The sequence below is a fragment of the Theobroma cacao genome, chromosome 3 (genome assembly GCF_053813885.1).
Source record: "Theobroma cacao isolate CCN51 chromosome 3, ASM5381388v1, whole genome shotgun sequence".
Lineage (NCBI taxonomy): Eukaryota > Viridiplantae > Streptophyta > Magnoliopsida > Malvales > Malvaceae > Theobroma > Theobroma cacao.
In genome coordinates, this window is record NC_142641.1 from 38,279,742 (window position 1) to 38,306,070 (window position 26,329).

The 26,329-nt window shown below is 33.1% G+C and overlaps 3 protein-coding genes across 4 annotated transcripts; all 3 read left to right on the top strand.

Annotated features, from left to right (window-relative positions):
* Positions 1–2,534: 2,534 nt before the first annotated feature.
* Positions 2,535–6,968, top strand: LOC18605451 (transcription factor bHLH118-like). The gene is made up of 5 exons (XM_018117546.2): positions 2,535–3,015; positions 3,354–3,683; positions 3,790–3,843; positions 4,131–4,226; positions 5,886–6,968. The coding sequence occupies exons 1-5, from the start codon at positions 2,704–2,706 to the stop codon at positions 5,922–5,924; spliced, it is 831 nt and encodes a 276-aa protein (XP_017973035.2). The 5' UTR covers positions 2,535–2,703; the 3' UTR covers positions 5,925–6,968.
* Positions 6,969–15,398: 8,430 nt separating this feature from the next.
* LOC18605452 (transcription factor bHLH118-like) lies at positions 15,399–16,835 on the top strand. Of its 2 annotated transcripts, none has more exons than XM_007038458.3 (3): positions 15,399–15,745; positions 15,913–16,311; positions 16,403–16,835. In XM_007038458.3, exons 1-3 carry the CDS (start codon positions 15,458–15,460, stop codon positions 16,484–16,486), a joined length of 771 nt encoding a protein of 256 aa, XP_007038520.1. In that variant the 5' UTR covers positions 15,399–15,457; the 3' UTR covers positions 16,487–16,835. The 2 variants fall into 2 exon arrangements, with proteins under 2 accessions (XP_007038520.1, XP_017973037.1); XM_018117548.2 differs by having other exon boundaries at positions 15,973–16,311.
* Positions 16,836–24,466: 7,631 nt separating this feature from the next.
* On the top strand, positions 24,467–25,882 carry LOC18605453 (transcription factor bHLH36-like). Its single transcript, XM_007038459.3, has 3 exons — positions 24,467–24,901; positions 25,126–25,473; positions 25,622–25,882. Exons 1-3 carry the CDS (start codon positions 24,590–24,592, stop codon positions 25,691–25,693), a joined length of 732 nt encoding a protein of 243 aa, XP_007038521.3. The 5' UTR covers positions 24,467–24,589; the 3' UTR covers positions 25,694–25,882.
* Positions 25,883–26,329: the final 447 nt, after the last annotated feature.

A 26,329-nucleotide genomic window follows, 5' to 3' on the forward strand; every position in this document is an offset into this window, starting at 1 on the left:
TGAGTTGTGTTACCTCAACTTGGGCTGGGCATGGAGCCCAATCCAACATGACAATAAGAATGGATCCCAAGCTTCATGCTTTGAGCCATTGATCATAGAGTACTGTTCCCTGTTGAAACGAAGGCCCATTAACATGTTGAGATCTCCCTTATTTTCAAGAGAAGAAATGCTTGTTTGGCCCATACATGACATTTTCCTTTTTCCTTTGGTTTAATTGGAGATTACTGACGAAATAACACCAAAACAAAACGGATGTCAAATTAACAAACCAAAAAACCAAAGCATCTAATTTAAAAATGTCTTGCTGATTTTTTGTTTTTCCTTTTGCCGTCCAAGTTGTTCGATTGAAAAAGGAAAACAAGTAACGTATTAAAGTAACAAAGATTCCTTGGTTTGATGTATATTTATAATCCTAGGATAAGCTATGGCCGTACCAAATCAGAGTTAGCGTCTACTAAAGCAAATGATTCGAAATCAGTTGGTTCAATTTGTTCTTGATGATAAGATCATCACACAATCTGGTTTTATAATCCAATAAAATCAGCGAGGAACCTAGCAAGCTCCTACATTGTTTCTACGGTGGTCGCCGCTGCTTCTTCATTTCCAATCCTCTCCTTTCGTTTTGTCCTTGGCCACCACACAGGCATTTTCACATGATTGCCTTTTTCTTTTATTTATTTAGAATGAAACCGTGTAATACAAAAAACTGAAATGCCTTTTGTGTCTAAAGAAATACTAAGAATGCCATAACAAATTTAAACTTTTTTCATTTCTAATTTATTCTGTTATAACATTTTCTTATATATATATGTATATATATATATATATTTCCTTTGATTTTGTACGAACTAGTTAAAGTAAACTCTACAATTGCAGCAATAATTAAACCTGTCTAAACTTGAGAGAGAGAAAAAAAACTATTATTCCTACTAATTTTTGGGTCAATTTTTTTATGATTAGTTTTGTATGTCCCAATCAACTTTTAGAACAAAATAAAAAAAAAAAAAAAGAAGAAGAAGAATAAAGCAAACCTGAGATGGCATTAATGTACCAATCCAAATTACCGTCTATTCATAATGCTTCATCATAGTTGTTTAATGTATTCAAGATTTATTTTATTTCCAAAGGAAATTCATCATTATTATAATAATAAAATAAACAATGTAGTATATATAATTGCTTGAATGGGTCACGTGGGCTCAATAATTCTTATTATTTAATATTTTCTTGCACCAAAGCATATGCTGAAAAGGTTAACCAGTCAGTCTACACTTCCAATAATGTAGGGTTAGGGGAGAAATTATCCTCTAGGGTAATGCTTATAATGGAAATGTTGGGGGTCTGCTTTGTCCTCCAGATTTGAAGACATTGATTGTTGGGGTTAGTTAATGGAGATTTGGGAAGGATATGCTGCCCTTAAAAAAAGATTAGGAAGGATAGGATGCAGCCCCCACCCTCACCTGTTACATGTCCTTAATCTAGGACTCAGCTTAGCACATATTTGGTAGGATGATCTGGCCTTTCGGCTAAGATCAAGAGTTAGGACCAAAGTCCTGTCAATTAATTAATGTTCAAAATATCAATCTAGACAATATAATGTGTCATATGATCTTGTTTTTTTCTTTCTTATTATTATTGTAAACCACTTCAAGCTAAGATCAATACGAAATTAGTACTTTTAATGTTTAACCTCCAAACTTCGTCTGTCAAGGAACAAGCCGGTAATTAGTGCCATGTCTAATTAATGGAATAATGAAGGCTAACAGCTTCTTGTCCAGCTCATGTACATTGGTTATGGAATAAACTAGGGAAACAGAGGCTTACTTCATATATTCCGGAGATCTTCCCCTCGATACTGTTGGTGGGTGTTGGCTACTTTCCCTTCTTTTTCCGACCATTTAATTGGCGTATGCGCTCTACCATGGCATGATTAGTTCATTACTTTTTCAAGACGTCGTAAAGTTGAGAGAATATCAGATTGTCTTGTTTCATTCCAAAATTAACAAAGGAGTAATTATTGGTAACGCCTGTGCAAAAATGAATGAAGGAACTACGTAATTATACTATGCTCGCTATATATGTAATCAGAAACTTAATTTCTGCAAATTAAATAACCAGGGAAATGGAAGAAAAAGCCCATATAATATATATATATATATATTCTCTCCCTCAAACTATATACTCCAATAGCACGAGAAAAAAAATTATTATTGAATCAGAAAGAGGTGAATAATTGGTGTAATATACAACATGTGTTGGAAAAAATGTAAATTACTTTAGAAATTATACATAAAGTCAACTAGGAAGTACTTGTTAATTATTTAATTAAATCGTCGTCATCACCTTCCATTCAGCTTTCGAAATATTTTTAATCAGTTCCGATAAAGATCGGACGGTAAACATTGGCCCCCTTTGTGTGAATGCAAGGAAGTGGGGTTACTTTTGTGCAAAGCTACAGTACCTAAAACTTGAAACCCAAACTTTTTAACAATGGCCGGTGAGGTCATTTCTCATATCAGCTTTTGTTTATTTGAAGAAAATTTTTGCAGAGAGAATCTTTAGCCCCATTGAATAGTATCACAATATACATACCCTAACAAACGTATAATCTCCTTCTTCAAGCTCCCGGCCCTAAATATAACCACCATTATTTTTTTTTTCAAGGGACAAAAGCTGGAATTTCTGAATAATAATCTTTGCACAATGTTTCCTTTACAACAAGGCGATGACCTGGTCTACCAGATTTTCTTCAATTCTAACCAACACAAAATCCCACAAGATCTGATTACGGATCATGCCTCACTGGAAGGCACTCCTATTCCTATAATTGGCAGCAGCATGGGGAAAAGCCAGAGGCGGAAAGTCTGTCATATGGAGAGTACTAGTACTCAAGCGTTTACTTGTGATAAATATAAGAAACAGAAGTTGCATAGGGAGATTGAACGCCAAAGGAGGCAAGATATGGCTTCCCTTTATGCGTCACTTCGATCTCTTCTCCCTGGTGAATATATCAAGGTAAAAAGGATATATATATATACTTGGTCATAAATCATGTCAAATTTCATGGGGTTGTTTCATTTTTGCCAACAAATGGTTAACATCCCAGTTTTCCTTTGCCCTTCCCATCAAATTTCTTGATAACTCCTTTTTCTCTTCCTCATCACTGTGCACATGCAAATTTGTGTGGATTGTAGAGGAAGGAAATAGAAGAGCATAACAATTTTTACTTAGATTGTTGTGCCTTCGGGTTGAATTCATCCCGGAAAGAAACGATAATAATGGCTTAGAGTTGCCCTTCAAAAAAAAAAAAATAATGGCTTAGAGTTATATGCTTTTGATGTGGTGGGTTTCAGGGAAAGCGCTCGATGTCGGATCACATGAACGAGGCAGTGAATTATATAAAACACCTAGAGAAGAAGGTTAAAGACCTTGATGTTAAGAGAGATGAACTGAAGAGAGTGTCCAATTTGGCTGCTCTTGGGTCAGGAACCGAATCTTCAAACCACTGCTTCATAATCCGACCCTGCTTGATCGGTATCGAGATTATGTTTCGTTGTGGCTTTGAGGAGCAAGGTTTGCCCCTATCAAGAGTATTAGCTGCACTTGTTGATGAAGGACTTCCTGTTGTTAGTTGTATCTCCACCAAATCAGAAGAATATTTACTTCATACTATCCAAACCGAGGTGATTTCTTTCCCAAATAATTTTAGAGTTTGCTTCCTACTTTAAAGCCGTTACGTAAGGGAATAAGGAAAACACCCTCGGTTTACTTATCTATCTCACTTCACAGGTCAATGATCCAACAAGCTTCAATCTATCCGGGCTGCAACAGAAACTAGCTAAAGTTAGTGACATAACAATGTAACTTTGTATTTATGCTAGTTAGGGATTGATCATCGGTTCATCACCATTGGCATTGACTTAATCTGACTTCTAATTTGAGCAATGGACTTGTTTTTGTCCAATCTGATCTGTATATAATGTGTGATATCCACTTCTTGCAGCGTTGGGGTTTTTAAGGAATAGTTGGAATGAGTTAACAGACTCTTTTTCTTTTTTGGAAAATATGTATATATAAAGGCAATGCTCATCCTCATGATAAACTTTTCTCCTAATAAGACTTCTTTGCAGAATTGCGTTGCTTCCTCTTGCAGTCCAAATGAAACTGCTAGAGTTGGATGCAGGCAGATAACTTGGACGGTAGCTATCTGTATCAGTACTTCAACGGTAAGCTAACTTATAAAGTCTCTGTATTAATTATTGTGTTTAAATATGAACAAATTTTCACACTCCGAAACTTTCAGCTTGGGAACGATGGGCAATCTTGTAAGAATTCTTAGAATCATCTGGATATATGAACTCCACTGATGAGTGTATTCAGTGGAAATATGTTGTTTTTTTTTTCTTGCCTCGCTTAAGCATTCATCTAATCCATGAACTCTCATCTAGCTAGAGATACAATGTGCCTTATATATATTGCATGATCATCGAATGCTCAAAGAAATTCCATTGTTATTAATAACAGAAGGACATGATCCTATTCAAGCAATACTAATTAACTAAAAAAAATCTAATTTATGACTAGATATTTAAGTTTGTGTTCATGGGATTGCAATAAAGGGGATGTCTCTTAGCAATCTTCTAATCATAAGCTAAAATTATTCATTACAACTATACATTGGCCTTTTCATATATATATTGATCTACTTGGGATAGCATAAGAGTGGCGGGTACTGTCTGCAAATGTAGACATGTATTCTATGAATTTAGTTTTTCCACAATTGAGAATGGTTAACTAGAAATTTAGTAAATTAGAAACTATGGAGCATCATACTAACTTAGATGATAGTTAGATATATGCAAGCATTTTATCTCTATGTCAAGTGTTTCATGAGTTAACTTGCATGATGGGTAAAGCTAGTATGGCATGACACCCAACCCATATATGCCAAAAGGATCTTATGTTCTATTGTTATCCCTTATTCGTGATCTGTTATTCGGGAAAAGAAATTTCAAATATCTGTCAAATTGTCTATGCCAGCTCACCATAATCTCTACATTATTTTTGCAAGATCTGCCAACTCGATTTTTATGGGTGAAGTAAATTCAAATCAGAAACCTCCTGCAAGACTCATTATTATGATATATCCATGCATGCAATCCCAGGCCCATCGTCCATTACTAATACATACATACAAGTTTTTATGTATACAATTTTTTAAGTCTTACATACACATTACATGTACATACACTCACATATACATGTATATATTTATATATATGCATGCATGCATATGCATTCAACTATATGTCTTTACGATTGCCCTGTAAATAGCTCTATAAAGAAACATTTTAATCAAATTATATCTTATAGTACTGTATATAGTTGCATGTGACCATCTGTTTGGTTCTTTCATACTTAGATGATTAATTGAAAATAGTCTTTGTTCATGGATTTCAATATGCAAAACAGTATATGTGGCTATATTCTAGTATTTAATTAATAAAACAGAAAAAGAAAGATATCCATATCTTTTTCAATAATGCAGAATTATTCCTCTAAACTCTCTGCCATATATGATTTGTTGACTGTTTGAATGACTTGTTTTTTGGAAGTATATATGCCGATAGTTCCATCTACCCATCGTGCAAATAAATATATATAGTGCATTCTATTCATGACATGTCTTTGGTCTTTTTATTATTATTATTATTATCATTATTTTTTTTTCAAGACGATATGAGATCTTTAATTGAATTCTCAGTCCCCGACTGCTTGAGGCTAAAGCTAAGCTAGCATATCATTCTTTTTCGTTCTCTTTGATTCCTGCTGATTCTATTTTCTTCAATATATGATTTCTTGAATGATTGGCATGCAATTTGTAGGACCAAATGATAGAGTCTCATGAGATTGTGAAGAAATAGATATGCAGGATCACTAATTTCTATGGTCTTGAAGTTGAGTTCAGCTTGGGGTGATGTATTTACAAAATTGATGCCTTAATTCTTGTGAATTCCTAGTTTTCGTTCAAGGCTGTAGCTTGTTACCAGAATGTGTTGTAGGGCTTGTAACCCAATTTAGTGTTGAGTCATAATTTGGTTTCTTGAAGCAGAGAGTGTGGGTAAAAGTTGGTCATGCAAATTAAGTCTCGGAAATCATTAATTTGTAATGGTAAATGCATGCTGAAATCATTTTGTCCTCTGTCTAGGAAAAGAAAAGTTTCCTTTTGTTTTTTTTGTTTGATTTGGGTTTATCATAATCATTCAGACTCAATGATCGAAAATGATGAGTTTAACAAAATTTAAAGAAAATGATGAGAAAAATCGAATATTTATATTACATATATAAAAGAAAATCTCAAAAAACTAATCGAATATTTATATTACATATATAAAAAGAAGTCTCAACGAACCTTCACATTTGACCACATGAAAGTTGTGAAAGGGCTTTCAACAGTACTTTCAAATTTTACCACGTGGACCTTAAAGAAGAGAAGTTGTGATGTGTTTAGTGGGTGGATCGCATTGAAGGATATAAATTGGACAGATCATGTACAACGCATGAGTTTATCTTCAGTATCACATGCCAAAGTTGTTGAGATGTAGCGGGGCAACAGTGTTTAGACACTTTACCAATTACAAAAGCATTATAGGGCGTTAGGTGAGCTGTTCTGATGCTAATTTGGGTGATTGAAGGGAACATATACTGCATTCTTTTGGAACATAGTTTTGTTTTAGCACATGCTTTCAGTTTTATGTTTTGGCCGAAGGAATAATCAACCTGCGAGGAGGGACCAGGTCCCGTTCAAGAAGAAAATGTTGAGAGAGTAAGAATTCAGAGAATTCGAGCGGCAGAGCTTTTCTTTTTTCTTTTTTAATTGTTTTGGAGAAGATTTAAACCTTAGACATTGAACTAGCTTTTGTGCAAGCGTTTGAAGCTCTAAATTTTATCAATCTACTCTAAATTTAAAGCTTGAACAAATGTGATGTATCAAGCTTCCATTCATTTATCTTACGTTATTTTATATACTGAATAGAGTCAATCTGGAATTTAAGTTCATAAATTAAGGCATAAGACCAATCGCAGGTTATACAACGGTGGACAATAATTGTTAATCTCATTACATGTAATAGTAAGAAATAAAACTCAAAACTATTATGAAATTAACGAGACACCATTCACATCTCCTAAGCGTAATTCAAAATTAACAAGATACCTCATTACTACTGCAATCAAGAAAAGGATTAGAGGTGTGCATATATAGGAGGAGAGGTATTGATTTTGGACATTAGGGATTTGGAGTAAATTAAAAACTGAAGCCGTTGGTTTGCTGTCAGCTTGTCAACATCGAGGGCTTGTTACGACCAGTCTTGTAATTGCAAATAGTGGTTTTTTATATTTTAATAATCCATTTAAAAAGGATTTTATGGACGTCAGTCTTCCTTGAAATCTTTGACTGAATTTTATATTCTGTGGATAGTGCTGGGTAGCACTAGCTGGTGATGTAGTGATTAAACGCTGCTCAATAATAATTTTTCTTGACCGCGATTTCTCCCTTTCCCTTTCCATAATGGAAGAAAGAAAATCGTGGCATTTAATTACTCGTCCAAGAAAGTTTGTTGCTTTTATAACTTTCACCAAATTAAATAGCATGAAGGCAACCATATTTTACTTCCAAAAACAATATTAAACATCTCGCTTATTCTTTCAAGATTAATACCTGAAGTCTCTAATTTAAAATACTAAAATTTTAATATTTAAGAAGGGGATAATTGTCTTCAAGGATCTCTTTAAATAGTTACTGTTAATATTGTCTTTTAAGTAATAATTAAGTTAGAGACTATAGATTTTGATTAAATAAATTGTTGGAGAGAATATATTTAAATTTAATATCACTTTTTTTTTAGAAAAGATGTAATTACAATTAAATTATTTCTCCAATATCATGTAAAATGACCTTGTGATTATATATATATATATTCATAAAAAATACAAACTGAATTACAATGGTCTTATATATCTATATAGAATGCTTAAAAAAGGATTATAAATTTTTAAAATTTTAAAAAAGAAAAATTCAAATTTAAATTTGTAGATAAAAAATGTATACACTTATTATTAAATCAAATATTTGAATATACTATAAGTTTTATACAAAACAAAATGTCACAATGTTCTTCCAATTATTGGTCAAGATTATTTTAATTAACTTCTCAAGTTTTTACTATATTAATATATGGTAGTTTTGTAGACCATCTCGAAATTACATTGTTGAAAGAAATTCGTTACGAGATTAAAAATTAAAATTGGAGTCGACCCAAAACATTTTATTTTATATAAGAAATTAATAACCACTAGGAAAGGGGCAGCTAATTAGCAATCACCACCAGTTTCCTTGCAAATAAAATACTAGGAAAATTCACATCTTCTAGAGATCTTCTCTTGATACTGCTGGTATTACGGCTTAACCTTTTTCTGTTCAACCGACCAAACCCTGGAAACGGAAAACGGCTCGTTTTTCTGGGGTGTTTTTTTTCCTCAAGATCTCCAAGGGTCTGCATCAAGCTTCAAGACGAAATCAATTAATGCATTTACAAACATGAATTTTGTTTTTTTTGTCGTTTCAAATGATTTTTACTGTATATTTCTCTGCTGTTCGTATTGACTAAAGACAGTTGAACAACTTTCAAAAGTACCTTGAAATCGATATGTCATTATAAAATTGTAAATTTTCTACCCGTTCGGCCGTTTTAAATCATTGTTTGGTTGCTTTTATGTTTTTTTAATAGAATAATGTTTTTGGTAATAAGCACATGATTAATTACTTGGCCTCAATTTACGTATGAACAAAGACAAAATATTTGACTTATCCATCCCTTGGCTTGTCACACTTGTCAAAAAGAACTTTGATGATTCTTGTTTTCCTGCTCTACATTGAAGAGACATTCAAATGTTTCGCCCTTTTCACAGGAAACAAAATCATTCTTGTTTAACTATCTTTTAGCCTTCCGAGAACTGTACGAAAAATGAATATTTCTTTTAAGGCCTCTTACTCATTCCGGCACAGAATAAATTTTGTTTTGTTATTAGTATTACTTTTCTTCCTAATTGTTTTCTATATAAATTTCTTTTTAATATATAATAATTGAGTGTTTTGATTAATATAATATGAATGAGTTACATATTCAATATTTACTTCAAAACATGTCTTTGACAATACAAGAGTATGCATAGTGATATGTGTATGGAAAATAAAGAATGCTTTTTGAATTTTTCCGCTTACAGGGCTGACAAGCAAGAGAACAGAAACTAGGACTAAAAATTAAGATAAAAATAATGGAAAAGTAAGCCTAAAAATACTAAAAAGTTAAAAAGTCCCTCCAAGCCTTTTGTTGAAGAGTAAGGCATTCAGACTTTAGAATAGCAATAATTAGATAGATAGGACACCCCACGTGTTGCATGCGGACTCTGCGCTCATCCAAAAGCCTGCTACTCGACTTACACGTACTTACTTATTAATGTCGGAATCACCAAGTCAAGTCAAATCCTAACTTCGAATGGAATTAATGTGCTTCAGCAAACCCGTTTAATTTTTTATCCATAACGCTCATAATTGATGGCATGTCGACGAGAGATGTGATCAATAAGTGTATGTATATAGTAGGATTTGCTTTTCTAATCAAAGATTTAAAAAAAAAGATTTTTTCGAACCATTTTATTAATTTGTTTGTCTTTCAGCTTTGTTTTAGTTGGCTAAGTTTCTAGAAGCATGTGTCGACAATTTTCCTTGGCCTAACCAATGTGCGCAAGTCATTAACTAATTAGAATTTTTTTTTTGTTCTGAGGACAAAATTGTTAAACTTCCTAATTTGTAGTTTAATATATTGTCTCCGTGTAGAGTAGTCTAAATGATCATGTCGTCTTTGTTTAAACCGCGTAGAGCATAATTTATTTTTATTTTTGTTTTTGTTTTTTTGAAGAGCATCAAAGATGTAGAATTTATTCATATATGGGAGGAGTAAATTGTATGGAGTGACAAACAGGTCTACCTCCATGCAAACACACCTCAAGCAGCATCTCTAATGGTTATATTAATCTGAACTCACAGCATTTGAACAAAAGTAACTCAAAACAACAACAACATAAGTGTAATCTCCCTAACAAGATGGAGCAATTACAATTTCAAAAACAACTAGCTACTAAGAAAAACTAGCGTTATCCTCGGACTTTTCAAACTCAAGTACCTTCCGTGATTTAAGGATCAATGCTACCTTTAATCCACTTATCCAAACAAGGTTAGAGTTAGTCAACTTTTATTGGGATCAAAGACGAAGAGAAATAAGAATAAAAAATTATAAAAAACAACACATTGAATTTAACTGACAATCAAAAGACTTATTTTTTTTAAAAAAAAATTAACAATCAAAAGATTTATAATAGATAATAATTTTACATAACATGTAAATAAAAAAAATTGCATAAGAATGGGTTGATATGGTCGCGTTTGAGATAAACACGACGAATTTCATCCCTTTGATTGATAGGAAATTCTCATATCATTGATCGTAATCCAAGATGAGGTTCTACATGAAAAGTATTTATTTCTTCAGTATTGATTCTTGGTTTTAATTCACATTACTCTTGTTCATGAGTTGAAGTATTGAGACTTGATGGCTCAAGTGTAAGAGAATCATTTGGACGATTTGCATATTTTATTTTAAAGAATTTGTCAATTATTTTCAACTTACTCATATTTTAATTAAACTTGAAAAAGAAACTAATGTAGTCAACACTCAATATTCTTATTTTATTTTTAATTAAACTTAAAATACTAAATATAAAATTATAATGCATAAAATATAAATAGTTAAATACGATATATATATAATTTTATATAATTATTTATATAGATAAAAGAAAACTTTACCTCTTTTTAATTTCACACAATGGTGGTGAGTGGTCCATATCCTTCCTTGTCCAAGCTCCTAAATTTCTTTTGAAAAATAAAGTGTATTTCGATAGTGAGTTATAGAGAAAAAAGTAAAGTAAAATAAAAAAAAAAAGAGAAGAGAAAGAGAAAAAGAAAGAAAGAGAAAGAGGAAAAAGTGTGGAGAAACTTAAGAATTAAGGTAAAGTTGAGTAAAGCGGTGGGGTCATTTTATTTTTTTATATGTATTAATTATTAAATAAAAAAATTATTTTGAGAGGACCATTAAAAATTACATATAATAAATAAAAAATTTCAAAAATTTTGAAGGGGCCACAACTCCCATAAATATACTACCTTTCGCTCCTAATTAAAAAATATATAATAAATAAATAAATTTAAAATTTTTGGAGGGGCAATAAACTACCCTCTGCCCTTGCATCTAATCAAAAGAGATTTGATTACCATTCTCGATGGCTAAACCAATTCTTGATGTCACGTGAGAAAAACATTTACTACTTATCTCAAAAGGGCTTAAGATGTTATTCGAAACTTTGGAGCACCTTTTACTTTGCCAAAATGTAAAAACCAATTTATGAAGGTCGTCACTATTTTTCTCCACAATGATGCATCTCCATAAGTTGTCTTGTTTGTTTTTGTATCACCGAACCTTTTTATGTAGTAAGGTCTTGTTTTTCACCGGAAGATCAATAAACTTGAGTTTGCCATGCTCCCTAGACCCGCACACTGTCTCCCAATTCACAAAATTGATTCTCAGGGCTGAGGATGCTTTGCATAGAATTTCCTTTGTATCTTGTCTAGCTCATTTTTTACCCCCTGTGACATATTACACAGAGATAGAAAAAAATAGAGAGACTTGTTGATCACTAACCTTAATAATGTGACTTTTCCCTTAATAGAGAGAAGCTTAGATTTCCAAGTAGTTAGTCTAGTTCCAAATGTCTCCATTATCGGTTTCCAAATTTTCAACAACTTCTAGTAAGCCCCTAAAGGGTGGCCTAATTAAGAAGTAGGAAGCTTACCAACCTTGCAAGATATTCTATCTACCAAGTAGCCTCAGTTTGTTCATCAATACAAATGCCAAAAAGCAATTTTCCTAAAATTTGATTTTGAACCTTGAAATAATATGGAAACATCTTATAACTTTTTTAATGTTCACCAAGTTGTCCCAATCTATTTTGAAAAATATCATGGTATCCTCGACATATTAAAGGTGTGAGATTGTGAGTCAGTTATTCCCAATGTCGATTCCCTTGCATATTTCTTTCTCCAATACTTTGCTCATAATGGCATTGAAAAGCTTTCGTTACAATATTAAAAAAAAAAAAACAGGATAGAGGCCATTTTTACCTCAAACCTCTACCCATTTTGAATTGTCTCATCGATGAGTCATTGACAAGCACTAGTATCTGAACAATTATGACACAGGCCTTCATCCATCTATGTCATCTACTCTTGAACCTTATCTTACACATAATCGATTCAAGAAAGTTCAAGTTCACACTATCATAGGCTTTCTTCAAATCTACTTTGAGAAGCACCCCACTTTTATTATTATTTTTAATAAAATCAATTGTTTCATTTGAGATCAACATGTAATATATAAGTTACTTACCTTTTATAAATGTAAATTGATTACTACCAATTACCTCATGTGCCGCTCAACTGTATGAAAAAGTATTATTAATCCTTTTCCCTCCACTAACAAAATTTTCTTATAGGTTTCGTTGTCTTGGAGTGATAGTGAGAAACGATAAATGTATCTCACTTTGGTTTGATAAATAGTTGGATGATATGGTACTCAAAGATGTCTATCTAGGAAGTTTTGCTATTTCCATCAACAAATAGGGCAAATTAGTGGACTTTGGCACTTAGGAAAATAAAAAGTGCCAACGAAAGACGGAGTTCATGAGATAATTGTTTGGGTGGGAGTTCAACCAATGGTCCCATCTGTGGAGTAACTTGGGGGAGCATACATTGAGTGAAAATTTGCCTGGAGTTATGTGGAGAAAGACAGCTAGTAGGATCTATACAGCCAAATCATTTTGCAAGAAGGTTTATAATAGTATAGATAAAGAGATGGGATATGGAAGCAAATTTGGGGGGAGGGGGGGTGGCATGTACTATGACACATGCTCATGTTTTCAAACCAAAAAACATTTTAATATGTTGAAAAAAGCCCCTGTTTATATACTTAAAACTCACCCCGTCTCTTATTGATGTGGGATCCATGATATTTTACCCATTCAATTGAGCAACCCTCTCATTACACTGGCTCTTTACCCATAAACGGGTCTACTTCAATCATTGAATCTTTCATGAGATCTCATACTAGAGAAAATTTTAAATCTACTTTGATATCACTTGTCACGGACTCACGTTTCTAACCAAAAGACATGTCTGACAAGTAGAGAAAAGTTCATGTTTATATATTCACAATTCACTTCATCTCTTATGAATGTGAGATTCATCACATATCCCACAGAATATAAAAAAATTGATGCTTGGGAAAATTACTTTCAAATGGAAATTGGCTAGAAAGGGTCTTGTGATGAAATGACTACTTACATTTTATGTAAAAAAGAGTATGACATTGTTAAGCACCTTTTCTTTGAGTGCGACGAAGCTTGGAAAAGATTTTTGGACTTTGTTGTGTGACAAATGGAGCTACAAGTGGACTAATTCGAGAGACAAACCCTTCTTCTCAACATGGGTCTTGATAAACTTTAAAGAGAGTGAGAGGAAAATCTAGGTGATGGCCTTCTTTGCAATATCTTGGTCTCTTTGGTTGTTCTCTAATGATATGGTGTTCCAAGGAAAGACATGGATCGATCCAAGGCAGCTTTTCGTCCTTATTAAACTTAGAATTGCTTAGCAAGTTAAGGCAAAATGGCCTAACGAGAACAATTCTACCCTTGATATCAATGGCTTTCTTATGAATACACGGTTTTGGGGAAAACTAAGAATGCAAGATTGATGACAATTTGGACCTTCCATCCTTCATTCTAATAGGTCCCTTCTACTGTTTATTGTCGTTCTCAGTTGAGACCATTTGTTACTTTCACAGGTAGCTTCCTTGATGAAGATATGTCTCCCATCAATCCTACGGTTGTTTCTCATACCATTTACCCTTTGCAACTCCCCTTCTTCCCTATACCTCACAAAGGTAAACTTCGATTGTCCACCAAGGTAGTTCTTAATGACGATCTCCATCTGTCCAAATCAACAATTTCCTTTCGCCTCCATTACCGTTCTCCATCATCAGTCAAGTTCCTGTTGTTCCTCCCTTAGAACGCTGACACCTTCACATTTTTCTACCTAATTCAGAGATTTGGCTAGACATCGGAAAGATTATTGGATGCTATCAAAGGGAGCTTTTGTTTTGGGAAAATTTCCAACAATCACTTTATGTATATAAATTTTTAATTAATTTATTACAAAGGTAATGAATTTTTTTAAAAAAAAAATTTACAAGAAAACAGATGATTATTTAGTAGTAGAATTTGTCATTACTTGTATATGACATAATTAATATGACTAAGTAAACAAGATAAAATAAATTAAAACTAAAAGAAAATCAATATGAAGTTGAAGAAATGACCCACACATGTAGACAAGGCAAAAGTCAAATTAAGCTAGGCCCAAAGTAGGTCCTTACCAAATACTATTCAAATTTGAAGGATATATATACTCCTCCTATGTATATATACAGTACATTTATATATATATATAATACCTAAACTAAAGACCTTAAATGGGTAAGGTTCAATTTTGAAATCTCATATTAGAATCCTAAAAAGAGAAGTATTAGAATTGATGTAATGAACCCTCTCTTGCTCTTGAACTTCCTCATATGTACCAAATAAAGAAAGTTCCTCGTGTGTGTGTGTGTAGTCCAATTCCGAATTCAATTGACTAGCAAAACCCAATAAATCATTTAAAAGTTGTATCATTATTCATATGTTTATCTTTTAGATCATTGGCTATTTAATCTTAATCTTTTTTTTATATATAAAAAATTGTAATTTTTAATTTATTGATTTTTTTTATTAAAAAGAAAAACCCGTTATCAAGATTCAGGAGCCCCTTCTCTTTTTTTTCCTCTGTTTTTATTCGGAACAATGGCAATATTTAATTTCTTGAAAGAGAAGGCTTATAAAACAAGGCAAATCTACACAGATATATATTTGATTTTTTTTTTTTAATTTAGGGTAGGTGGCTTTTCAGCTAATACACATAAAAATACAGTGTCCACAACGGACTTTATAATATGGGTAGAGATATCAGTTCATATCTCATCTTATACCTGATCGAGGATTATAGGGAATCTTGACATATTCGGCCCCATCCCAAGATCTCACACCCTAACAAACGTATCCACTGCTTTTGCCTGCCCTCTTATTGCCGCCTAGGCAGAAAAGTTTGTCTCTTATCTCAGACAAAAGTTAAAACAGCATCAATACAAAGCAAAGGAATACTACCCTTAAATGCTCCCTTTACACCAAGGCCATGGATCAGATGTTCTTCCAGGTTTCTTCCAACTCCGACCCTCAGAACACAACCCCACAGGATAAGAATTTGGATTATGTTCTACCCGTGGATGGGACTAGTAATCTGCACAGCAATATGAGAAGTAGAGGCCAGCAACGAAAATTATTGGCGAGTGACAAGAGCGAAAATAGTAATGATGATAATAAGAAAAAGTTGATGCATAGGGATATTGAAAGGCAAAGGAGGCAAGAAATGGCCACCCTTTACGCCTCTCTTCGAACTCTACTCCCTCTTGAGTATATCAAGGTGAACAGCTTGTATCTAACTTAATCTTCTTCTTATATATGTTCAATTATGCAGATTTACTTTTCAAAACTTAATCAAATTAGTAGATATATGCCCTTTTTTGCTTTTTTACATCAGTACTGCTATAGCTGCTTACTATTCTTTTTTTTCTTCTTCTATGATTGAAGAAACTGCGCTCTGGGTTTGCCATAATTATGAGTTTAGGGTTACTTTTCATGGGGTTTCAGGGAAAGCGTGCAATATCAGATCACATGAACGGGGCAGTGTGCTATATAAAAGACCTGCAGAAGAGGATCGATGAACTGAGTGCCAAGAGAAATGAGTTAAAGAAGCTATCCAATTCGAGTTGTTTTGACCAAGGGATGAGCTCGAACGACTCTTTCCCAAGCAGTGCTGTAGTTCGCCAATCTTTGAATGGTGTTGAAGTTGTGATCAGCACTGGCCTTGGAGCTCAAGCTTTGACCCTATCAAGAGTGTTAGAACTACTGCTTGAGGAAGGACTTGATGTTGTTAGCTGTATTTCTACCAGAATTGATGGAGGACTGATTCATACCATCCAATCTGAGGTATAAATCATTCATTAACTACTAGGTCTAGGGGGTTTTTTATGGGGATTAGGCTGCTAACCAAGTGCAACCCTTTATTTGGCTGCTGCAGGTCAGTGATCTGACATACGTTACTGTACCCGGGCTGCAACAGAAACTAAATGAAGAAATTTCATCCTTGAGTCAAATTTCCTAGCAACTAAACCATATTTTGGTGTTGCAGATTCTTCCCATCACAGCTCCCACCTTTTGATTATGTTTTGAGTAAGGTTGGTCTTTTGCTATTTAGTATGACCCATACGATACATCTAATTTTCTACCAATATTTGCGAGGTCTTTTGCTTTCAGAAAAACTAGGTAGAAATTTGAGTATCAAAATAGTAGATCGTCTCTGAATATCTCCAGAAATGAAAATGGTCTAGTTCTCTATTTGTATTGCACATTTATTTTTCCTGTTATCACATGTACCATAGGAGTGGAGTTTATGTGGTGTACTTGTTATCATATTCTCCCTTTTTCAGATAAATGAAGTGATAAACTAGGTACACTTTGTCTTACATATTCATTGCATGCATGTTCAGGAGAACTAGATTTAACTTTATTCTTAAACCAAAACTTTTTTATGCTGTATTTAGCTCCACCTTATATACTGATATCAGAGTCTCAGGATGGCTTTAGTTATGTATTTTATAGGGTAATTTCAGCTATTAGAGAGGTTTGGTTGCTGTATAATTAGCCAAAACTTGTATATGTCTTATATGTGGTTGACTAGAAGCTGATCAGTCACCTATGCAACTCATGATGACATCCATCCACAATCAAGTAGAGTAGTCCTTGGCTCCTTAAAATAGAACACGATTAGAAGATTTACAATCATATTATGTGGATAATGTACAAATTAAATATGCTATTGGAGTTTTACTTTCCATAATGTACAGATTATTGAGGATTATTGGAGAGTCTTTAATGAAATTGACAATTATTGGAGGATTATTGGAGAGTCTTTAATGAAATTGACAATTGTTGGAGGATTATTGGAGAGGTGAAATTGCGTCATACTCTTAGGGAGGCGAATGCACTTGTGGATTCGTTAGCCAAACTTGGGGTGGATAGTGAGGAGATGTTTTTGGCTAGGTGGTAGTTGCAAAATGAATTTTTGCTATGTTGGGACATTCTGCTACTTGGATTCTGGATTTGTCGTTTGGTTCTATGTTGTGAAACAGGTCTGGTCTTTTATTGTTTCCTTGTGCGTGAGCTGTTTGTTGCTCGAAGGCATTTGGAGGTTTATTTGATAAAAAAGATTTTGCTTTTTTAAATCTCTAGCTGATTTCCATCATTTGATATTCCTATGTGTTGGCATCTGTTTGTAATCACTAGGTGATTGTCCTTGAGAAGATTCTGGGCCGCCTTTTTCTTTTGGTTCTGCTGCTAAGCGGTTCCTTTGATGCACTTTGTCTTTTGATTATCAATGAATTCAGAACTTGACCGAGCCAAAAAAAAATATTACAGATCATGAGAAAGTTTACCTAAATTCAACAGCTGCTGTTGCAAGCTGCATTAGGGTCAACAAAGGAAATTTCAACCAACAAATGAGAACAAAAATTTGGATAGAAAAACTTAAATGAGCTGTTCAAACTTCTAACATGCCACCAGCTTGTATTAAAGAAATTGCATTATCTTCACAAGTTGCAGTTGGTTGATAGAAGAATAACTTTCAAACATTCAAGAGATTCGAGTGATTTGAATGAAATTTTTTTTTATATATAAATTCTCTTGATGCGATTTTTCTGGGTTTAATTTCTATATTCTGTTTCAAAATTGTAAACCTTTTTAGGAGGTTGCTCCTACATGCATGTGTTGGGGTCTCGGAGAGAGTAAAGAATTAATTAGGCGATATGAGTATATGTTAATTGCTGTAGTTACATTGTACCGCATGCCAAACATTTTTTCACTGGGAACTGGTGTACATGATCAATAGCTAGTCAAAAGATTGTTGGCATCATGAGTTATGTCAAATTTAATTTGGAGGTGCGATTCATTAGCAATATTTATGTGCTAAGAGAGTTACAATATTTTCTTATCGCATATCATAGCTGATATATAGTCAGTGAAAAGAGGGTGCATATACATAACATATAGGATCTAGTTAATTAAAGTTATTCTGGAAAAACATATATACATTTTCTGCATTAGGAGTGTGTGGGGTTGTTTGTGGAGGAAAGGATTACTGGAAATTTAGAGGAAGGAGATAACAAAAACATGAGATATATCGATGTAACCATGCATGAGCTTTTCATGTCATCAATGGAGGCGGCGGCTCCAATTATTAATACTCTCAAATATTCAAATTAAGGTATGTCTATCCAAATCCCATACAAGGTTCGTGGTTGAAGACATGACATTGAATTTATGTACAAAATATTGCCTCCTATACCATTCATTTAAAAATTATATCTCTTCTTCTATCCCTTTGGTTCTTAAAAATGTAAAATCCAATTTCAAATACTCGATACGATTTTATTTATTATGTTTCTTTCGAATGAATTTGTTGATTAACCGACCACTTCTCAATCTGAAACCTTTGGCCTTATGTACCAAAAGAATTAAAAAAGGTAAAGCTTTTACCTTTTTGATGATTATAAAATTTTTTAAGGTATTCATCACATGGCAAAATGATTATTTTTTTCTTTGTTTATAGCTGTTTTGTCTTAGATTTTTCGGAATCGAGCAAAGATAACAGCTAAAAGACAAAGAAATGACCTGAAATTATCTTCAAGCTATCATTTTACTTCTGCCGCCATCCTCAAAGGTAGAGGGAAAAGAATCCAAAACAGGAAGTGTATAGTTCACACTCGGGCATGCATGTTTAACGTTTCCTTTTTAAAAGAAGTTACTATTATCTTCATTATTTTAATTATTCTTAACTAAGTGCTTCCCTCTGCCTAATTAATTGACTAGAAATGCTAACATTAGAGAAAGGTATAAGCAAGTTATAGCCGTGGATGATGGGCACCTCTGGTTGGAGTTTTCTATTTGTTTCTATTAGGAGACTTGAATGGTTATTTATAATAAGGATTGCGTGCAAGGGTGAAGGTAGTGACCACTTCACTATATATATGTGTGTGTGTGTGGTGGATTACGAGAAAAATTGACAATATTCCACTTTTCTTTCTTTTTAAGTTTATTTTCAATTTTCACTTTTTTTTTTAGAAGATTCATTTTTTAACGTCTAATTAATACTTCACATGGTTTCTTTTTTATCAAATAATTTTTATTAAATTTCCAAATGTTCATGGCGGCACTTACCCAAAAGAATATTTGTTACAGAGAATGTGATGTTTGATTTTTTTTAAAATAAAAAAAGGTAGTGATGTTTGAAATTAAGAGTGAGTTGATAGCAGTAGACATATAGAAGATATAGAAAGAAAAATTAGGCAGTTAAAATTGAGCCTTTTGGGATGGAGATCTTTTAATTGATGGAATGATGAATAAAGAGAACTGAAACGGAGTAGCAAAAAGGAAAGAAAAAGGAGAAAAGTTGGAAATTAAGAAAAACTATATAATATAATCGTTATTTTCTCATTGATTTTCTTTTTCGAAAGATCCATAATTCTATTAAATCAAAGACAAAAAAGCAATTATCCTCAAAACATACAGCAAATATTTTGGGTATTGTACCTAAACATAGTCTACAACATTGGGTATACCCACTCAAAATCACAGCATCCAAAACAGGAGGCTTAACAGCCTCATACATATAGTGTTTTTTTTTTTTTTTAAAGTGAATTAGTATTGCTCTTATACATACTATTTTGCAATATACATACAAATATATATATATATATATATATATATATATATCATATGTATTGATATTCTGATTCACTAATTAATTAATTAACTCAATCGTCAATAAATTGTGACTGATATTCTGATTTACATCTCCATCTTTAAATTGCTAGCTTCTAGGGAAAAGATGTTGATCTTCTACGATCAAATGCCACATTGTAAAGACTTGGCAATTCAAATTGCCCCAATAACTGAAAGCCCTTTTGCCCTTACATTCTTCTTTCTTTTTTGTCCTCAATTGCAAGTACCACGCTGAGATCATTACCTGCAATTGGAGTGTGACATTGTCTACCAAGAATTGCAACATACTCGACCGTATACCAAGATTTTGACTCAACCGTGATGTCATTTTCAACGCACTCATTCTGCCTTGCCCCTATTATTATTGAGTCCTTGTTGCCACCGAGTTCTAGATTTGAATCGCCATGTGTCATAATGTCTACCTTCTTCCTTCCTTTTCGGGTCACAATGGAAGATAGGAGCACCCTTCTCCTTCCTAGTAGCCCACCCCACACGTCAGCTAGAGGAAGAGTGTTAGCTCTGCTCAATCTTGTTTCACCCTCCATCACCCCATTTGCCCAGATAACTTTACTCTCAATGCATTAACTCTTTTGCCCAGAGAGAGAAAAATGAGCCGTTGTCTAATTTGTGCTGAATTTCTTCATTACGGAAATCTGCACACAAGGGTCCTTTTTATATGCACTTGCAAACTGAAAAAGAGAGAAAATAACAAACTGAAAATCAGTCAGTTTTAACTAATGACAGTAAAAGTAAAAATCCTAACTACATTACAAAAATACAAACACGTGCTATTTTAATCGAAACGTCACATGCTGAGCACGTGATCCTCTCTGCCGAGCCGGGTTTTCTTTTTTTCGCAGCTTCTCACCTCTGCAATCATGTGTTCTAACCAACCTCCCTTTCATCATTATGACTAATAATTTTGGACAAAGATTAATATTCACCCTCCTATTTCATTTCTTACTATTTACTCACTTAGACATTTTCTTCGACAATAATAATTTAAAGTTACTTAGATGATTAAAAAGTTGAGTGTTAAATTATTGTTGTTAACTCATGATTGGACATCAATGAATGATTTAATGCATTAATGAATGGCTGTTGAAGAAAAACACATTCCTATGCAGAAAAAAAAAAAAAAAGAAGGCTATTTGTTTTCTTGGAAGTAGTTTCGAAAGTTAGAATTTGTTTGGTAACCGAAAAATAATTTATTGGAGAAAAAAAAATTTTGTGTAAAATATTTTATAAGAAAATTTAATATTTTTTATTGTTTAGATAAACTGTCGAAAACATTTTTTGTTATGTGGATTATTTTATAAAAATATTTTTTATTATGATGGAGTTATGTAGGTGTTAAAATAATAAATAAGAGTTAATTACAAAATAATATTAATATTTGATTTTTCCTAATTTGAGATCAAAATTAAGAATGGAAATGAAAATGGACAAAATTAATAATCATATTTCTCAAAGCAGTTACCCACATATCTATAATGAAAATAAACTCTAATTTTCAAAAAAAATTTCACCTTATCACTTTTTTATCATAACTATAAAAATCTAAATATTCATCAATTGTGTAAAATATCCAAAATCTATACTTATAAATATGCATTCATTAAATGACGATCATTGAAATATTTTTTATTATAATTATTAGTAAGATTTAATCTTATTATAAATGTGTATTCATCAAATGATGATCATTGAAATATTTTTTATTATATTAATTAGTAAAATTTATTCCATTTATAAATAAAAAATTTAATTGTATTAAATGGTTTTATTAAAAAAATATTTTTTAATTTTAATAGTATTGTATAATTTAAATATTAATATGTTAAATTAATTTTTTCAAGTTAAATTTTAATATTTTAAGTTAAATATTAATATTCATCAAACTTGTACTCATAAACTTAATATAAAAGTGTTTTCATTGTTCTCTAGAAAATGTCTTCCGTGGTTAACCGTATTGACTCATAATATGTTTTACATTTGAAATTAACTTTTTGTCTTCTAATAAATATAAATCTTAAAAACATTTTTAAAAAAATATTTTATTACAAAACAAACGGACCCTCATTTGTCAAACTAATTAGTCTGTCTCTCATGTACTAGATATCTCTCCTCCAACTTTCTGGTATTATTTATATAAATAAAACTGTGTTAGGTGTGTGCGTGGGCAATACGATTTGAGATTATGGTCACCTCATTTCCAGACAAGCTTAGGAAAACTCAAATTAGATAACTAGTAAGCCTATATCAACATCCAAATATTCTTTGGGTTCAATTTGTGCGGTTGGGCACGGGATGGAAACTTAACTTTCCCAAAAGTGGTGGGCATGAGAGAGAACTTACTAATTTGTTTGTCATTCAAGGGTGCAGCATAAACAGCACTAAAGCTACCAATAAGGAAGGGTTGGGTGAAGTTACATGCATCCAGACCTCAACTCATATTGTCTGGTATCACTCTTTAAGCAAAAAATAAAAAAATAAACTGAAAGTCTCTCATTGCCCACTTTCCCTATTATGAGATCCTTAACTTAGGGCTATGCCCAACAATCCATATAAACAAGATAAGTTATTAAAGTAGAAAAGCAAGAATTAGGTCCTAAACCAAAGTCATAAGTTAACAGGATCCCGGATTTTATTAGTGGTTGGGGGACATAGGGCAGTAGGAAACCTATTTCACATGGCGTTGCCTCGAATGATCAACTCATTCACAATGATACAAAGCCCGTACAAACTTTCGAAAAGAATTTCCTTTCTCAATAAGGGAAGGGAATCTCAAAAGATAAAGGGGTTGGCCATCATGAGGAGAGTACTAGGTGAACAAATAAACAATTCAATCATGAAAAGTCTTGGGCACACACTTTAAGCTGCTTGGTTAATTATTTTAAAGACCATTGCTTGAGAATTGAGATCAACAAATAATTAAAATCAAGTGATCAATCACCCTCTCAATGTCATTGGTTACAGTACTTTTCCAATAGGGATTAGTGCTTGCTCGATGGACATGATTGTTACACACCTAATTGTGTGTTCTTTATAGTGATAATATCCACTCCTTGTTATACATCAATTAGTGTAGTTAGAGGGTAAAAGATACGAAACAGCTAAGCTTATCTTCGTATTCTTTTCAAAATCTTTATAGATCATAAGCCTGTCCAACATATAGATTTCCCATAATTATATGAAAATTCGTATCGTCATTAAGATCTTTGCATTGATGCTACAGCCCTCTTTTGCCATTCGTACGCAGTATTTATAGAAGTATTCTCTTTTTGAATCAAAAGATCATTGCCGGTGGCAATTTTAAATTCCCTTTTAGTCTTTTTTTTTTTTAAATTTTGGAATGGTTTTTATGTGCATATGGAATTTGTACTTTATTAACAATATGTCACGTGCATGCTACATTAAATTTACAAATTAATGACATAAAAAAATATATGCACAGTATACAATATTTTCTACTTGTGTGGACACATTCAAATGGCGGCAAAAAATGTAGTCGTAGAAGAATTTTTTTTCGTTTCCATTTGAAATTTGACTTTCACACTGTCTAATTGCACTCTTATGTCCTATTTTTTTCCTCAAAAGGGAGAACAAATAAAGAAACATTAAAGAATGAATATATAACACTACTGTTTATTTAACTCTTAGTTGGCCAAGTCTTATATTTGTAGGCAGATATTGGCCGTAGAGCAAATAATTATTAGTAAGAGTAGCAACAGTATAAGTTTAAAAACTTGGGTAATAATGATGTGATGTCTTGTCTTTTCGCCCTGAAATTAAGAATTATCCTTTAACCTCAGCATCTTCCCACCGTGAAAAACCAATCTTTTTGTTCAGATACCATAAAACGGACGAAGCAAGCTCTCCTCCATTTATTAATTACTATAAAATATGTAAAAGAAAAAGATAGCATATGATATTAAATCAATTGAATTATGAGATGGGATATGCCAACGAAAGAGTGACAATATGACACGACGTCGAGGAGAATTTGGTTAATTTTTTAAGTGATGAATCAAAGCAACCCTCCAAAGTTGGAATGATAGAATTTTTTAGTCTGCCTAAAATCTTTATGAAACGTGCACAAAGAGACACCTGCCGACTTACTATATTCTTAACTAAAATAAGAGGTGTAAATTCTGCGGTGAAAAGCAGGAAGTGCCCACACCCAAAACTTTAACACGCTGCCAAGGCCAAGCCCACATTTTGCCACAGCTTGCCTTGGAAGAGATTGCGGAGAATCCTTTTTATTATAGGCCGATGAAAAGGCCTTTCGAAGTCGTAATGACATATATGAAGGTCTCAAGAGACAAAGTTGTAAGACAAGAGCCCTCTTACAAGCGTATCTGTATATTTAAAACTTCCCATTATCCCTGGAAGATACGGCTTTCAACCCTGGAAGAGTCTTTGTTCAATGTTTCCTTCTCATCAAAGTGATGACTTCCTGTACGAAATCTCTGATATTCCCCACTATCAAGATTTAATGCAGCAAAATCTGACAATATCTGGGGAAGGTTCGGCAGGGGGAAGTAATCTCACCCAGAGAATGGCAAAAGGCAAACGACATAAAAAGTTCGTAGCTGCTGCCAACAGTAATGATGGGAATGCTGCTGCCAATAATGATGCTAAGAAGATCATGCGCAAGGAAATCGAACGGCAAAGGAGGCAGCAAATGGCCAAGCTCTATGGAAAACTTCGATCACTGCTCCCTCTTGAGTCAATACAGGTCAACAAACTATCCTTTTATTTATTTATTTTTTTACTCCCTTATTATGTCGTTTAACTTTACTAGGTTTTCAGTAGTATTCTCAAGACATAGCTACCCGTTACAGTTGGTACATGTTCGTTAGAAACTAGCTCTTTGTGGAGATAAGGGTTTTTTTTTTTTCTCTCCCTTTGTAGGAGTAATTATATATGGCTAGGGTTTTCTTGATGGGGGGTTAATCGCAGGGAAAGCGAGCTGTTTCCGATCATATGAACGAGGCAGTGAATTACATAAAATATTTGAAGAAGAAGATCCAAGAATTGAGTGTCAAAAGAGATAAGCTCAAAAAGTTGTCCAATTTGAGTGCCTTTGATCAAGGGAGTGCTAGTTCATCTGATAACTCCTCGCTGATCAACTGTGTTGCCGTCCACCCTTATAGGGGCGGAGTGGAGATTGTGATAAATAGTGGCTTTGGAGACGAAAGCTGGCATCTCTCTGCAATGATGCAAGCTATTCGCGCAGAGGAGCTTGACGTTGTCCATTGTATCTCCAGCCAAACAAATGAAGGGTTTTTGCACACTATTCAGTCTGAGGTACATACGTCTAACTCCATTTAATATCCCTCTCTTTTTTTCCATAATTAATTTCTAGTTCTAGGATTTAATTATGCATGCAAGTTTTAGCATTATTAACTAATCAGAAACATGTGATTTTCTGTGTCTTGTTGAATTTGTCTTTCAGGTTAGTGATCCAGCTCATCGACTTGATCTACCCGGTTTGCAAAGCAAACTAAATGATTTGATCTCGTTTTGAGATACGCTTCTCACTGATGACGCTGTGTAGGCTGCTTCCATTATGAACTGCCACAAGCCCATCTCCGATATCTGTAACTCAAGCTTTTGGTACATTGCTTTGCTATTCTATCTAGAACTTGGAACTATCTGTAGTTGTGTTTTTGGTGAGTTCTTTGTGGAATGAGAAAATCTAATATCAATGATGCAACTCCTTGGGAATTAACTATTTGTAGGGAATGTATTGTGTTAACTTAGACAAATAAATCTTTGGAGGAAACTATGGTCTGTGGCTAGTTAAGTAAAACAGGAAATAAATGACCATGTTCCATGACTGAGAAAAATTTTGCTTTAAATTGATATGTTCATTAACATTTTCATGCTCTCCTCCTAATTATGTATTTCAGTTGAAGTGATGTGATACCAAATACACTAGCAACTTAATGAGCCCAACTTGCTTTAGTGACTTATTGGTAAGTTGATTAATATTGCTGCAAGGTAACACTTAACATCGTTTTGATTTCTACTTTTAATTCATGAACATTGATTCTAATCAAATTTCATTATATATGAAATCATATCCAGCATATATTTTTTTTCTCAATAATATATCTAGCATATATATGACTTGTGCGGATTTTGATTTTGTTCTGTTTTG

Excerpts from the sequence above, each read along its gene's own strand:
- LOC18605451 (XM_018117546.2), top strand. The coding sequence starts at position 2,704 with ATGTTTCCTTTACAACAAGGCGATGACCTGGTCTACCAGATTTTCTTC. Across the intron at positions 3,016-3,353 it reads TCCCTGGTGAATATATCAAG|GGAAAGCGCTCGATGTCGGA; the intron begins GTAAAAAGGATA and ends GGTGGGTTTCAG. Across the intron at positions 4,227-5,885 it reads TCTGTATCAGTACTTCAACG|GACCAAATGATAGAGTCTCA; the intron begins GTAAGCTAACTT and ends TGCAATTTGTAG.
- LOC18605452 (XM_007038458.3), top strand. The coding sequence starts at position 15,458 with ATGGATCAGATGTTCTTCCAGGTTTCTTCCAACTCCGACCCTCAGAAC. Across the intron at positions 15,746-15,912 it reads TCCCTCTTGAGTATATCAAG|AAACTGCGCTCTGGGTTTGC; the intron begins GTGAACAGCTTG and ends CTATGATTGAAG. Across the intron at positions 16,312-16,402 it reads TTCATACCATCCAATCTGAG|GTCAGTGATCTGACATACGT; the intron begins GTATAAATCATT and ends TGGCTGCTGCAG.
- LOC18605453 (XM_007038459.3), top strand. The coding sequence starts at position 24,590 with ATGTTTCCTTCTCATCAAAGTGATGACTTCCTGTACGAAATCTCTGAT. Across the intron at positions 24,902-25,125 it reads TCCCTCTTGAGTCAATACAG|GGAAAGCGAGCTGTTTCCGA; the intron begins GTCAACAAACTA and ends GGTTAATCGCAG. Across the intron at positions 25,474-25,621 it reads TGCACACTATTCAGTCTGAG|GTTAGTGATCCAGCTCATCG; the intron begins GTACATACGTCT and ends TTTGTCTTTCAG.